This window comes from Aquarana catesbeiana, linkage group LG12 (genome assembly GCF_042186555.1).
Source record: "Aquarana catesbeiana isolate 2022-GZ linkage group LG12, ASM4218655v1, whole genome shotgun sequence".
Taxonomy (NCBI): Eukaryota; Metazoa; Chordata; class Amphibia; order Anura; family Ranidae; genus Aquarana; species Aquarana catesbeiana.
This window is the reverse complement of record NC_133335.1, coordinates 25644083-25659679: the sequence shown is the minus strand read 5'-3', so window position 1 is coordinate 25659679 and position 15597 is coordinate 25644083. Positions and strand designations below refer to the sequence as shown.

The window sequence follows — 15597 nt, the reverse complement described above, 5'->3', positions numbered from 1 at the left end:
TAGGCTTCCAGCAGCTGCTCATGCAAGAAATTTACAAACCTGGTGCTGATGTCAAAGGAAGTTATAAAAGCTATAAAATGATGCTGATCTAAAGGGAGGCTTGGGTTTAAAGTTGCGCAACGTCTGGAAAACATTCATAATCAAAAAATAAAAATAATTAGAAAACAGATTTTCTTTACCACCATCCCCTGCTGGCTGGAATAAAGGCAGAACACACAATAAGTTGTACAAATATGCTTTAATGACATCCTGTCAATGTACAGTATCTCCATAGCAGCCTCTCTTTGCATGGCAAGGCATTCGGCAAGGCTGAACAACCTTCTTGAAGTTAGAGAGAAAAATGACCAAAACCTGCTTGGAAAAACTGCTGGCAGGGACGAGATCCAATGTCTTCCTTTGTGCCACCATTACTCCAACTCATTGTTTACATGTACCAAAATGACAAATGTTCTGTGCCGCCCGCTGCCACCGCTCCTCTCTCTTGTCCACCAGAATCCTAAGGCTTTCTCCTGATTGGTGGCTGTGGGCAACAAAGGCAACCATTTGACACACCTTGACAGAGTGAGGTATGGCATCTGCTGGGGTAAGCGTTTTATATCATCTACATTTGTCACATCATCTCATCAGTTCAAGTTTATCTAAAGCTCTTTTTTTTTTTTTGTTTTGGATGATGCAGGGAAGAGTTAAAGCCTCCACTGGGTTTTTATTGCTGTTTTACCCACTCTGTTTGTCCGAAAGACAGAAAGTGAGGGGAAATCCAAAATTTTACAGTGGTCATAGGAACAGTTCAAGTAACAACTGCTTAAGAGGGAATCTCTTTGCCCAAGAGGGTAACTCTCTATCCAAAAAAAAAAAAAAGAAGCTCCTTCAATAGAGTATTCTTAAATTATGGTCAATAAGTGAAAAAAAAAAGAAAGAAAATAGAAAAAACTGTCACAAACCAGGTTCTCCAAAAAAAAAAAAAAAAAAAAAAAAAGTGAGGACCATTCTTCTGGTCCTCATGTTAAAGAGTTGGATACCTGTGCCCCCCACTTACTATTATGTCTACTAGCCCAACATCCCTATTATGTCTACTAGTAGCATAGAGCAGTGGTTCTCGTCCTCAAGTACTCCCAACAGGCCATGTTTGCAGGTTTTCCTTTATCTTGCACAGGTGGTTTAAATCAGAGTCAATGGCTTGGTATTTTGGACAGCTATTTTATCTAAGAGAAATTCCCAAAACATGGCCTGTTGAGGGTACTTGAGGACTGAGGTTGAGAACCACTGGCATAAAGGCCGGTAGGAGGAACCATAGCGGGCAGCAGGGGACCAGGCATCCGAAACAACCAGATGTTGTCTGAGGCTGTTGCTTTGCAAGAGCAGAGATCTTGGAAATGGACAGCGAGACAGGAGGAGAACAGTCTTTTACAGGTTCGGCTTCATGACAGTTTTTTAACCCAGAATAGCTTTAACAATGACCTATCCAGCAGGTGCCAAGTCTGATCTTCACATTTTTAAAGAGCTATGATCGCTAAAAGAATTTTTAGCATCCAACATGCTCCTGGGCATGCCGGAAACCTGATCCCCTATTCAGCTATGTGGTTCCTTCCCCTGGTTGCTATATCCCTGTGTCCTGTAGAGGTAACCACATCACGCAGCAGTGGGCATAGGCATCCAAAACACCCAGAAATATCATATTCTGCTTTAGTCCATAGCTCTGCAAAAGAGCAGTTAAGACTTGCCACCTGCTCGAGAGTAGTCTTTACCAGGGAGCTTCTTTTTTTTTTTTTGAAGAGGGATAGAATCACTTTAACAGGGCATAGAAAAAAAGTTAGGGTTTAGATATACTTTAAGGGTGCATCCACATAACCATGGTGTCTGTGCTGCTTTTGATGCATCCAACTGTAGTAGAGGACTGTTGACTCAGCAATTCTCCCATAAATTCTGCCTGGGTATTCTATGTAGAGTTGTGATTAGTATCCCTATAAGGCAGAAGTAATGACAAACTGGAAGCTCTGGCTCCATTGTTCTGCCTTCTGGGGATTAAGTGTCTGACTTCCAGATAATTCTCACCATGGCAGAAATTATATGGCAGAGATTTATCGACCACAGATCTGCTCTGCAGTTTGATCACCACTCTCTGGAACGCTTCTAAAAATACTTCCATTACCTTAATATTGGAGTACACAGAAAAAAAATGCTCATGTTCAATTTATCAAGCTATTTTTTTTCTGATGCATATTTTCAAGGTTTAATCCATGCTTCCTCAGTTTTACTGGACTTCCAGATAAGCTGTCTCTTGACAGGAGAGCAAGTGACCTCTTGTTTTTTTTTATTGCATATTGTTGCAATTTGCGGGGCAGGCCAAATCCATGAAGTTAAGGGCATCTAATAGAAGCCATCCACACTAACATGTTGCAGTACACTGGAGAAAAGTGCTGATATTTAGGTTTGCTGACCTGCATTTTGCCTTTTGGACTGGATTAACGAAGTCTTAAAAAGTTATATTATACTCAACTCTATGATGTCCATGTCTCCTACCTCTCCTGGGTTCCAGTGCTGCATCCTTTGGCAGACCCTTCTGATGTCTGGAGATGACCTCTACATTGCTGCTGTGTCTAGTAGTAACAGAGGTGGTAGAAAGGTACCGGCAGTCAGTGGGGAACACCTGACAATCCTGACAAGTGTTGAATATAAAAAAAGACCCATTGAGGCTGCCATGCTGGAACAGAATAAAAGATGTAGATATGGGCTGCCAGATAGGCTAGTACAAGACCCTTTTTCTTGCAGGGAACTTTAGGTACATATGTTTAGAACCTCAGTGTCCCTTTATTACCTGCATTTTGGTAGTTAAAAAGCCCTTAAAAGAGAACTACTCATTGACCAGGATCACAAAGAATTTGCATTTTTTAATTATTTTAGGTCTGACAGTTGCTGCCTGTCCTCTGTCTGACCTCACAGTGCTGCTCAAGTCCTATGTGCATAAACATGTTATATCAGAGTAGTGTAGCTAACTATATTCATCTTATCTGACACTCTCGGTAGACAGTGCATGAGATCAGGCAGTTCACAGAATGGCTCTATCAGTTCAGTTGGCCCTGACCCTCAAGCCAAAATGGGTCAGGCTCAAAGTATAGGTAAATATTTCATAAGTAGGACTGCACAATTTTAATAATGTAAGACTGAATTATATAGATACTACAAGATGAGTTACCTAAAGCACTTCCACTAGGTAGTTCTCATATATTTTAATGTTTTACTGGCACGAAAGCTGGTTCTTAGAAGGTGAAAAATAATTCCAGAAGCTGCAATGTAGGGAATGCAAGCCATGCCAAATCCTTGAGGTCCTCAAGAGACAACTTGGCTAGAAGCAAATTTGCAAAGGTATGGAGAAGTCCTTGAAGTTGTACATGAAAAGCTGCACAGACTATACCTAAAGGGCCTCATTTATCAAAATACCTAAAGTAAACCTTCTCAGACAGCCTCTCGCAGCAACCAAATTATCCTATGTTGGGAGACCATAATGAAGAATTTATTTGTTCAGGTCAGACTCCTGCCTGGTTGAGACAGTTCTTTGCTTAGATGTCTTAATTAACGAGACCCTAAGATAAACCCCCAGCATTTCCTTCTTTCAAACAAATCATAATTCAGAACGCACACAGATAATTAATGATGAATTAGCTTTGAATAATCCCCATACAGCATAATGCCTTCTTGCAGACAACCAACAAATTGCACAGCTACCCACTCCAGCATTAAAAAAAAAAAAAAAAAAAAAAAGAAGTCAAGAGTTCTTTCTTTGACTGCCTTTTACCATTTCCTGCCATGGAAGCTGGGTAGATGTTGCATGCAATTCTGGCAGTCGTTCGGTTAAGGCTGAATATACACAATGCATAAAAGCAAGGAAGGGGGACAGCGTAGCATTGAGCCATTGTGACTGCCATGCACAAGGTGCAGAAAAAACCCAAGATGAAGTGGTATGGTGAAACTGCCTTGGCCCTCTCCAAAACTTAGTGGGCCATATAGATAGGCCTGGTGTCAGACCCCATTACTGAACCCGAATTTTAAAAAAAAGGCAATTGCGTAAACTGTTTCTTTGGAGAGAATAAGTGCAATATAAAGCCAAGGCTGTAATGCAAAAAAAAAAACAATGAGAAAAATCCAGGCAAAGCCAGTGGGCTGGCTGTTTGTTGAAGGCAGCCAAAGCAGGGGAAGCTGGTGAAGGGAGCCTGGGAGTCACATTTTTTATAAAAAGTACATCACTGTCTCCCAGCTGCCACTTGAATCCAAATGCTAGAAAGTAGTAAATATAAAGCATTCTGGTGTCTATTGTGACTCTTCCTGAGCTTTGTAACCGGAAGGCTTGTCAACGCCATCCTTTGCTCCTCCATACTGAATGTTCCTCGGGCATCGAAAGGTGCAACCACATCATCAAACCTTTCTACGATGTTCTGTACAGATGGCTACAATTGCAGCAAAAAAAGTGGAAAGAGAAGAACCAACCACATCGTATCATCTTGCATCATAATTGACGGTTTCTTAAGTCCTAATTATTTCTTACCTCTATTTTTGATATTCCGCAACTTTTGTGTCATTTCAAATTTCATGGTCAGCTTTTTTGCCCCTATTTCTCATTCTCAAACATAAGCCTTTTCTCAGCCTGCTGGAAAACTTCAACAGTGCCTGCATATTTTAATTATTCTGAATAAAATTCTTTAATTAGGAACTGCCCACACTATATCAACATATTATAAATGTCAAGCTACTAGGATCTGTTATAATACCCATTTCATGCACTTTAATTCTCTGTCCATGGAACAGTTAAGCTCTTTTCGCTTTGTCCATTTCCTATTCTTTAATATTTGGAGCAGTTTTTATTTTTTTAAATCAAGCCCCACAAAAGTATTGAGAACTCCTTGGCCTCTTTCATCGCACAAGGGTTTGGCTGCAATCTTGGGAGACTATGGAAGGGGTGTTAAATACTTTTATACAGAGCAGTAGTAGAACATACTCCTGCCAAATTCCCAAATGAAGGAAATACAGAAAAAAGTGGAAACTACCTTTTCCTTCAAAGCCAAAAAGCTCAGTAGCAATGTACATGGCAAGGAACAGGAGTAGGAAAGGATAAATTCTACTCCTGGGGCCCTGAACCTAATAAGCAAGCCACTGAATGATCACATGAGCCAAAGTCCTCTAAAAGCAGAATATTGACTTTTGGGTGGAACTCACGTTGAAAGACCTGATGCTATTCAATTAGTGATGCTTATGACAACATATCTCAGGAGAGGATTAGTGACTCAAACATGCATTACTCTTTGCATGCCCAGCACATTCGTAAAATATGTTTGATACATTTAAAGTATCAAATTCACATCAAAAATGAGTTGTATCCACAATACAGTTCCTAAATCTGGTTACAAAAACAGAAGCCAAAATCTCATTTAACAATAAAAGTATCTTTTACTTCTACCCCAGTAAGCAAAAGGGCCAAAAAGTCTTATATATTTATATATTTCTCCAAAGTTATCTAGGTATATATACACATTCCTTGCATATATCATTACAAAAAAAAGCCCTAGTTTATCTATTGCCTTTCCTGGGGATCGCATATGTGGCAAAATTATTTACAAGTTACAAAGTAGAATTGATTAACAGGTTACAGCATATAGTAAAAATATTGACTTATCTACATTACAGAAGTTGTCACTAGAACCCCCCAAGACCACAGAACAGTATAAGGCAACTGAGTTAATTGTGAATATTCATTTCATAGTTTAAATACAACTTAAGCAGTTGGCATGCTGTGGTCAGTCGACTTGTTTCATGCAAAAGGCATCAGGGATACCAAAAAACAAACAAAAAATAAAGCACCAAAAATGACCACGGATCAATAAAACTTTTTGTTTCAGGTCAGTTGGTCAGTAATTACATCGGTGTATTATAGGTTTGATTGGTAGCTTTTAAAATAATTAATTTGGTAAAAAGAGAAGGGATTATGAAGCATTCTTCTCTGGAGCTTGAATGGTCTTCCTTACGCTAACTCTAGAAAATTCTATACAAAGAGAAAATTTTTGAAAATGAATATGCATTCTTAGGTCTCTGGAGCTTGAATATTCTCCATTATGCTAACTAAAGAAAATTCTATACAAAGAGAAACTTTTTGAAAAGTTTGCACACTTGGGAAGCTTGGAGGTTTCTACTTTTCTGTACATAGAAAGAAGAGTCCATGATATTAAATGAGGGTTTCAGGTTTTACCAAATCTCAAATAACCAAAAAAGACTATTGATTTTCTCTCTTACTTCTCTGGTCTTCCACTACAAATAACTATTTACATTTAGAAAAGATGTCTGATAAGGGTGTAGTATAAGCAGCCAAAGTGGATGCTGGTGGACTACATCTTCCATCTCTGGTTTTCTTTAGTGTTCCTCTAGTCTTCCATCTCTAGTGTTCCCTTTACTGAGTATCTGAAGCCACTTCTTCAGAGCTGCCTACTTCCATATAAGGAAATAAGCCTCCAAGCTGCACACTGCAGCCAACTGCTGTAGGACAACTCAACCTTTGACATTCAGGGAGGTCTAAGGAAGACAGCAAGAAACCAAAAAGGCATTTTTAATGAATCTCTGCTACCTGCAACCCTTGACAATACAAAATTGCTTATGAATTGTGTTTCAATATATGCAAAATTTGTGAGAGCTATACGAACAAAGACTGTGTGAGGTTTGGAAACACCATTATACAAAGAAGGAAGGCAAGTGATCATGGATGTGGTTGCACCTTTGGAAGAGGAAGTAGAGGAGGCGGCCCTTGTTTTGGGCGCATTACATTGGCGGGTTGTTGCCAGTATCTACAGAAGTTCAGAAGAATTGCAGGCATTAGTCTACTTTCCAGATGGCCATCCCATTTCCCCATAAGGTCCTTCCCCAGTGGCTGACCTAGGAGGCGGGCCACAAGGGGTACAGAGGTCAGAGTCTGTGTCGGACTCCCCCTCAGCAATGTAAGGACGGACCTTGCCAACGGGGCCGGAACCCACCCCTGCCCCATTATTCAAGACCTCCAGGTTCTCCTTGGACTGGGAGATGCTGAAACCACTAAAAGAACGCTCCAATTCTTCATGGTCCACGGACGGAATAGATATAGAAGTATCACTATCTCTCAGGGCTGCATTGTCTCGTTGTTTGGCAGATCCTTCTTCACCAGCTCCCAGTCTACTCCCTCCATAAGCAGAAAGAGAACGCTCATGCGATGGAGGAGGAGGAATCCTCACCATGGAATTTGGATCGCCAACTGGAGATGAACCACGACTGTGCCGGTGGTATGGCTGTTGTTGCTGCCACGAGGTGGATGGTGGGCAGTAGGGGGTAGAACTTCCCTGGGCAGGTGGCGCACTAAAGTTTTTTTGGCCCACGGAGCTTGTGGAGCGGATAATCTTAGTGATACAGCTGTTTTTTTCTACAGGATCCCTGCTGTCTTCTGGGCTATGATATGGAGGAGCTGGCTCACGGTCCTTGGCTCCAAAATAAGCCTCCGTCTCTGAAGGGTGAATTCCCATCCTCTGCATGTAGATGTTTACCAGAAAATCCAACTTCTTTTCCATGGAAAGAACCTGCAATAAAATCACGGTGGTAAATTATTCCAATCATTATGAATACACACAGCAAAACTTTGTCTTAGGTTTTACACATTGGGGGTTATCTACGAAAGGCAAATCCACTTTGCACTACAAGTGCAAACTACAAGTGCAAAGTGCACTTGAAATTGGACTTGGAAGTGCAGTCGCTGTAGATCCGAGGGGGACATGCAAGGAGAATAAAAAACAGCATTTTAGCTTGCACACGATTGGATGATAAAATCAGCAGAGCTTCCCCTCATTTCAGATCTACCCCTCAGATTTACAGCGACTGCACTTCCAAGTGCACTTTCAGTACAATTTCAAGTGCACTTTGCACTTGTAATGCAAAGTGGATTTGCCTTTCGTAAATAACCCCCATTGTGTCACAAAAGTAGCACTTTTATTGGCATAACCTATAACAGTGATGTGGTTGTCTTAAAAGAGAAGTATAGCCAAAGCTTTTTTGGCTATGCTTCTCCTCTGGGTCCCAGTAGTGCACCTATTTCTGCAGACCTGCGACTAAAACCCACTGTCAGCTGACGTCACAGAGCCGGTGCAGGCTCTGCAGTGATCCTGCCAATAATGTCATGATCCACCCACATGCCTGACTGGCATCTGGTTCAGCCTATCAGTGCGCCTCTGAGAGCTTAAGCTAGCCACTCCCGCCCCCTCCAAAGCCCAGCGCTTCAGTGAGCACTGAAGGGGCAAAGCAAAAAGCCGGTCATTGACAGTCTCTGCTCAGTGAAGTGGTCAAATGATTGCTCAGCTCTCGGTCTTACAGCTGGTGAGGGACAGCCGCAGTATTGGATCAATGCTGCAGCCACATTGGCGAATATAGATGTTTATTTTTTTTAATGTCTCACACTTCTCTTTTAAAGACAGGCGGTGTTGGAAGATCTCCCCTATACGCTACAGACCGCAAAAAAAAAAAAAAAATTACGGGGTTAAAAAAGTACCCCTGCAATGAGCTGAAGCACATACTCCCAGGACTTTGAGCAACCAGCTTCTGCAGTAGTAGCTATCAGTCACATTAAACTTGTTCTGAAACATTGTAGACATATGGCTGCTTATCCAAGTAGCTTTTTCAGTTTTGTCGAGTGTCAAGAACATACCCCTGGATTCATAGCGACACAGGGAACTCAATCAACAGAATCTAATAACCCTGGTGTCAAGAAAGGTATCAGGTTACCTCCCTTGATTTTCTATCCGCCATGACACATTTCATGACAAAGTTACCCTCTCACTAACTGAAAAAGAGCCACTCAGATGAGTGGTGATATATCTTAAACAGTACAGGAAAAGTCCAGTTTAAAGTGAATACCACTAGATATACCATGACCTGGACAAGTTAAAACATTTAGAGAGGGAACTTTTGAATTGTGCCCTCTCAAATTGATAACATGAGCGGAACCTAGACATATAGGTTCCATCTGCCCACTTACAGTGACCAACCTCCAGTCATGGGAGCTTACCTGCTTCTCCACTTTGCCCAAACGGCCCATCATGCTAGGGTCCTCAGGGATCTCTGACTCGGTTCCACCTTTGGTCCTGTCCTTTTCGGTTATTGAACCTCCTCTTCCAACAATCTGGTCCACTCTACCAGGAACACAAAAAAAAAAAAAATAGCCCAGAAAGCCCAAAGGTTAGTCATCTTGTGCAGACAAATTTGATTTTCTCCTGCCCCACTGAACCAAGAGAAGCTTCTCATCTCTCAAAGAGAGACAAAATCTCAAATCAAGCATTAGCAGAGCCCTCTACACTAGAAGCCACTATACAATCTACAAAGGCCTTATCATTAATCTAACTAGACAAAGCCCAACACCAAGTAGCATGAAACTCAAAAACATTCCCCAGGCCACTGTGGAAGAGTCCTACAAGAGTTTAACACATCAAGGATGGCAAAAATTTACCATAACCATTCAGGTGTTGCTTACTAGAGGATAAACTTTGGTCCTTTAAAATCTACAACAGATCTGTATTTGGAAAAAGGCAATGATTTTATTGGGTTGATCAGAGTTTACAAAGATCACCATTTTTGGTAAGATACTGAAACTGTAAAACTCTGAGCTCAGAGCCCTCCAGGAATGGAGTTGTGGACCTCTAGCAACTAATTACTAACATCGCTGGGAGAACAAGATGTGAAAAATACTTCAACTCTTGTACAACCCTTCCAGTGGCTGTCCTAGACAACATCATCTACAGAAAACATTCCCCCAATCTATTTTCTACATTTCATCATATCTGTCTAGAAATTATATGCAGAGAGGCTCCCACAAGCCGGCATGACATGTGATGGGGACACGTGCACTTAATGATGGGTGGGTAGGGGTCCAAGGTAGAAAGGACAAAGACAGACACAGCAGAGGATGAGGTGGGGCCAGGATACTGCAAGGCAAAAAAAGCAATAGCCTAGGAGAAAAGCCTGCTCTACAGGCCTTAACTTACTTAATTTCTCTACTAGGGCAATAAGAAGAGTCTCGTGTCTTTCATCACAGGACTTTTGGTTACGTCTAAACCATCTAGGAGTCATTAGAAACTAAAGCAAATTGGAAGTGTTCCACTTGAGTGCCTATCCTTATACTATACTTTTGCCAGGAGATCCCTAAGTGAATTTGAGAAAGGTGAAAAAAGGATTCAATGGCCACTGTATGGGGACAGTGGATTTCTGGACATTCTTTGTTCAAGAACATTTAAATAACGAGCATTCTATCTACATGGCTAAGATAAGCTACTTAATGCTCTGGGCAAAATAAAAAAACAAACACAGTACAGCTCTGCAATACAGCCACATTTTCCATATTCGGTCTCATTAAAAATGCTGCAAGTGCAGTACAAATCCAGTGAGCTCCTAACTTCCTGTTTAAGCTTACAGTGCTGCCTCTGCTGCACTGAAATGCTCCCATGCTGAACTACAGAACCCCTTTCCCTCCACTCATTTACACAACATAAGCTGGGTGTTCTGGGTTCAGCTTAAGAGTATTGAGCAGAGCTAAGAACGTTTGGATTTCAGTGCAACAGAAGACCTTCACTTTCCACATTTTGTTATTTTACAGCCTTATTCCAAAATGCATTAAATTCATTATTTTCCTCAAAATTCTACAAACAATACCCCATAATGACAAAGTGAAAGAAGTTTGTTTGAAATCTTTGCAAATGTATTAAAGATAAAAAAAAAACAGGAAAAAAAATTATAGGTACATAATTATTCACAGACCTTGCCATGACACTCAAAATTGAGCTCAGGTGCATCCGGTTTCCACTGATCATCCTTGAGATGTTTCTACAACTTGACTGGATTCCACCTGTGGTAAACTTAGTTGATTGGACATGCTTTGGAAAGGCACACACCTGTCTATATAAGGTCCCACAATTAACAGTGTGTGTCAGAGCACCAACCAAGCCATGAAATCCAAGGAAGTGTCTGTAGAACTACGAGACAGGATTGAATGCAGGCACAGATCTGGGGAAGGGTACAGAAACATTTCTGCAGCACTGAAGGTCCCAATGTGTACAGTGGCCTCCATCATCCATCCATAAATGGAAGAAGAAGTTTGGAACCACCAGGACTCTTCCTAAAGTGGGCCGCCCAGCCAAACTAAGCAATCGGGTGAGAAGGGCCTTAGTCAGGGAGGTGATCAAGAACCCAATGGTCACTCTGGACAGAGCACAGCATTTGTCTGTGGAGAGAGGAGAACCTTCCAGAAGAACAACCATCTCTGCAGCACTCCACCAATCCAGCCTGTATTGTAGAGTGGTCAGACAGAAGCCACTCCTCAGTAAAAGTCACATGACAGCCCACCTGGAGTTTGCCAAAAGGCACCTGAATGACTCTCAGACCATGAGAAACAAAATTCTCTGGTCTAATGAAACAAAGATTGAACTCTTTGGCCTGAATGGCAAGCATCATGTCTGGAGGAAATCAGAAACCGCTTATCACCTGGCCAATACATCCCTACAGTGAAGCATGGTGGAGGCTGCATCATGCTGTGGGGATGTTTCTCAGCGGCAGGAACTGGGAGACTAATCAAGATTGAGGGAAATTGAAGTAAAATACTACTGCACTGATAAAGAGTGAATTAAACTAAAATAAACCAGCTGCTACACAGGAATGTGAGAAATATTCAAATACGAAAGTGTAAAAAAAAAAAAAAATGTAGCGCTAAAACAAATAATACAGTGATAAGTGAATACACAAATAGTGAACGATGTAATAATCATTGAATAAAAAATGAATGATAAAGTCCAACATCGTGAAATAAATAAATATGTGGAAAGGAAAATATTTAGGTGAGTCCCACAACAGAAATCCAATCCTGCAAAGAAAAATGCAGAAGTCCACAACAGTGAAGTGATGATCTTCCAACGTGAATCCTTACAATAGCACTCTTACTGGAACGAATGGACCTGGATGTCAGCAACACCGAATCATATAAGCCTGGATTTCAAGATGAATGGATCTCCCGAATGGATACAAGGACCCAGGGTCTCCGATGGTATCACCACTTGGCTCCAACCACCTCGTAAGTACCAACCAAACTGGAGGGGCAGCTATCCAGTAGAAACACCACGGCAACTCTCATCCACACAAAATATGTAGAAAAAAGGAGAGGAAGGGCTCCAATAGTGCAGGTCAAAAAGGTAGGTTTATTGAAAACCAACATACATAAAAAAATTTATAAAAGTGATCATGGTGAAATAAAAGCAATGTGGGGAGTGATAAACCTTGCCTGACGTATTTCGTCCTAATAGGACATCTACAGGGGCATCTATGTATATTATGTATGTCGGTTTTCAATAAACCTACCTTTTTGACCTGCACCATTGGAGCCCTTCCTCTCCTTTTTTCTACATATTTTGTGTGGATGAGAGTTGCCGTGGTGTTTCTACTGGATAGCTGCCCCTCCAGTTTAGTTGGTACTTACTAGGTCGTTGGAGCCAAGTGGTGATACCATCGGAGACCCTGGGTCCTTGTATCCATTCGGAAGATCCATTCATCTTGAAATCCAGGCTCATATGATTCGGTGTCGCTGACATCCTGGTCCATTCGTTCCAGTAAGAGTGCTCAATCTTATCTATTGTAAGGATTCACCTTGTGATTATTCACGTTTGAAGATCATCACTTCACTGTTGTGGACTTCTGCATTTTTCTTTAGAGGATTGGATTTGTGTTTATTTAATGATTATTACATCGTTCACTATTTGTGTATACACTTATCACTGTATTATTTGTTTTAGCGCTAAATATATATATATTTTTTTTTTTACAAGATCGAGGGAAAGACGAATGCAGCAATTTACAGAGACATCCTTGATGAAAACCTGCTCCAGAGCGCTCTGGAATTCAGACTGGGGTGAAGGTTCATCTTCCAACAGGACAACAACCCAAAGCACACAGCCAAGATAACAAAGGAGAGGCTACGGGACAACTCTGACTGTCCTTGAGTGGCCCAGCCAGAGCCCAGACTTGAACCCGATTGAACATCTCTGGGGAGATCTGCAAATGGCTGTACACCGACGCTCCCCATCCAACCTGATGGAGCTTGAAAAGTCCTGCAAAGAAGAATAGGAGAAACTGCCCAAGCTTGTAGCATCATACTCAAAAAGACTTGAGGCTGTAATTGGTGCCAAAGGCATTTCAACAAAGTATTGAGCAAAGGCTGTGAATACTTATGTACATGGGATTTTTTTCCTTTTTTAATTTTAATACATTTGCAAAGATTTCAAACAAACGTCTTTCATATTGTCATTATGGGTTATTGTTTGTAGAATTTTGAGGAAAATAATAAATAAAATCCATTTTGGAATAAGGCTGTAACATAACATAATGTGGAAAAAGTGAAGCAAAGTGAATACTTTCCAGGTGTATTGCATTTTAGACAGGATAGGGGGAGGATCATAAATCACAGGGATGGGGGAGGGAATGTTTTTAGCAATAGTTATGGTTTCTGCCACTTTAACAGCTCATTGGATTTCTGGCAGGATCAACGGATATTTAACTGTACTTAGTGTTTTTAAAAGAGACAAACCATGGGGAAATGTGTATGTGTTGCATACATGTTTTTTAATCTTGCCTAGACATACAATTTAACTAAAAAGAAAAGGATATCTCTGCAACTAAATTCTGTTGCATTTCATATTCGCAATTGTTCTTCGACCTCACCAAATTACCATCAATACAAGTCCAAAACAGAAACCACCACAGCCAAGCTACAGGTCTTACATCTGAACGCGGAAACCACTTTTGCACTACAATTTGGTAGAAAACAAAATATAACCTAATATCTGCCTAGATCTACTGATGGTCAGATTAGAACTGCAAGCTTTCACAGAGATCTCAAACCTCTAATTTCATACCTGAATGGAGAGATGTGAGCTCACTTTTAATACAGTCATCCTATAAAATTCAGCCTTATCTATATTCAACTGAAGAAAATCCTTGAAGGGAAACTGCAACTAAAATGGACTTCGAAATAGCAAAAAAAAGATCTAATTATCTCTATTCTGATCAGTTCCAATGAGTTCAGTTTGAGTTCTTTGCTATTCCGAGATCCTTTGATATATTGCAATCGGCCTTCGCCACTATGTGGCAACCATCCAAAGCAGTTTCAGGAAGCAAACTGCATGCATCATTCTTCATACTTCATCGGCCTTTTTAAGGTGTGCTCGTTGCAAGTACAGTTTTGCAGACCGAGCCAATATTTCAGCAAGCAACCCATCAATGCACTAGAAGCCAATGCCATTAATCACTTTGCCATCAACAATTGGTGATGGTTGTGGTTCCTAGTGAATTAACGAGCCTAATGTTGGTCATGCCCATATCATTATCCATCCTCAGTATCTAGGTAAAAAAAATACACTTACATGGCATGCTCCTTACAGTTACCTAGTCTTCAGGACCCCGAAACCCCATTAAGAGCAAACTGTCTTTTAGAAAAGTTAGCAGAAACATGGAACTACTGCTCAGTATCAGCCACGATGCCATCTTTGTCATGCTCCATTAGTCCACATGCGTGCATGCAAAAAAGAAAAAAAAAAAAAGAACCCAGAGCCAAAATGAAAAGACTAGCAACAGATATAAAAAAACAAAACAAAAGATGCTTGTCTTCTCAATCTTATGGCAGCTCAAAAAAACAACTAGCAAACCCCTTTCACCCATTTATGTGATGGACACTTACCTTCTGCATGGGATACCTTGGCAAGGCAGGTGGTCCCTGGCCAGTTGGCTATGCTAAAAAGGTGGACACTTGATCCTTTCAGAATTGGGAGTCCAGGGCATGTGACTATGCCTGAAAACCTCTAATACAGTATGTAGCATGTCTGCTATGGTTTGATTCAGTATTGAGAAAGAAGAGTGGTTGGGGACTTCTTGTGTTGTGGTGTAGAAGGGGGTGTGGGACAGATCTCAATAGCTTCCTGTTAGTGATAATTATGAGTCAACTGTTGGGACAGGTAGAAAAGTCAAAGCAAGTTCAATGTTGAAGCGATTTCAAGAATAATGAGAACATACCTCATCTTACACTGATGAGGGGCCAACACATCATTTTCAAATGACTCCGTACCCTACACAGTGCTAAAATCAGTCCTATCACTAAGAAACTGGGCCATTTCCTCTTCACCAGACGATCCAATTCACCATGACTAACCCTATTCTGTAACAGTAGGCTTTCAAACAAAGTTCATAAGTAGGTTTACTAAACGTAAGAATAGCTAGGAATAGAACAGCTAAAAGGAAATCCTAAGAAATGTATATTTATTCACATAAAGTTGGCAAATTGTATATACACAATCTCCAGTTATTGGGATACAATCAACACAAAAAGGTTACACTCTGATGACATCGTTAAAATCTCATTTTAATCAGCTTTAAAGCGGGGGTCCACCTATCTATCGTTTTTTTTTTTTTTTTTGAGTTCATTCACAAACTTTTCTTCTCAGCATTACATACTCACATATTGTGTGTAATATGTCCGCCTGTGTCAGATTTCGTCGGAAAGAATAACTTATATTA

General features: G+C 40.8%; 1 protein-coding gene across 1 annotated transcript in view; it reads right to left on the bottom strand.

Moving 5' to 3' along the window:
- Nucleotides 1–223: 223 nt before the first annotated feature.
- Nucleotides 224–15597, bottom strand: part of LOC141114021 (potassium voltage-gated channel subfamily KQT member 2-like) — a gene marked incomplete at its 5' end in the record, with an annotated part of 59179 nt that continues 43805 nt past the window's right edge. The window contains 2 exon segments of the mRNA XM_073607444.1: nucleotides 224–7583; nucleotides 9062–9185. Coding sequence (XP_073463545.1) covers nucleotides 6858–7583; nucleotides 9062–9185 — 850 coding nt within the window. The 3' untranslated portion in view covers nucleotides 224–6857.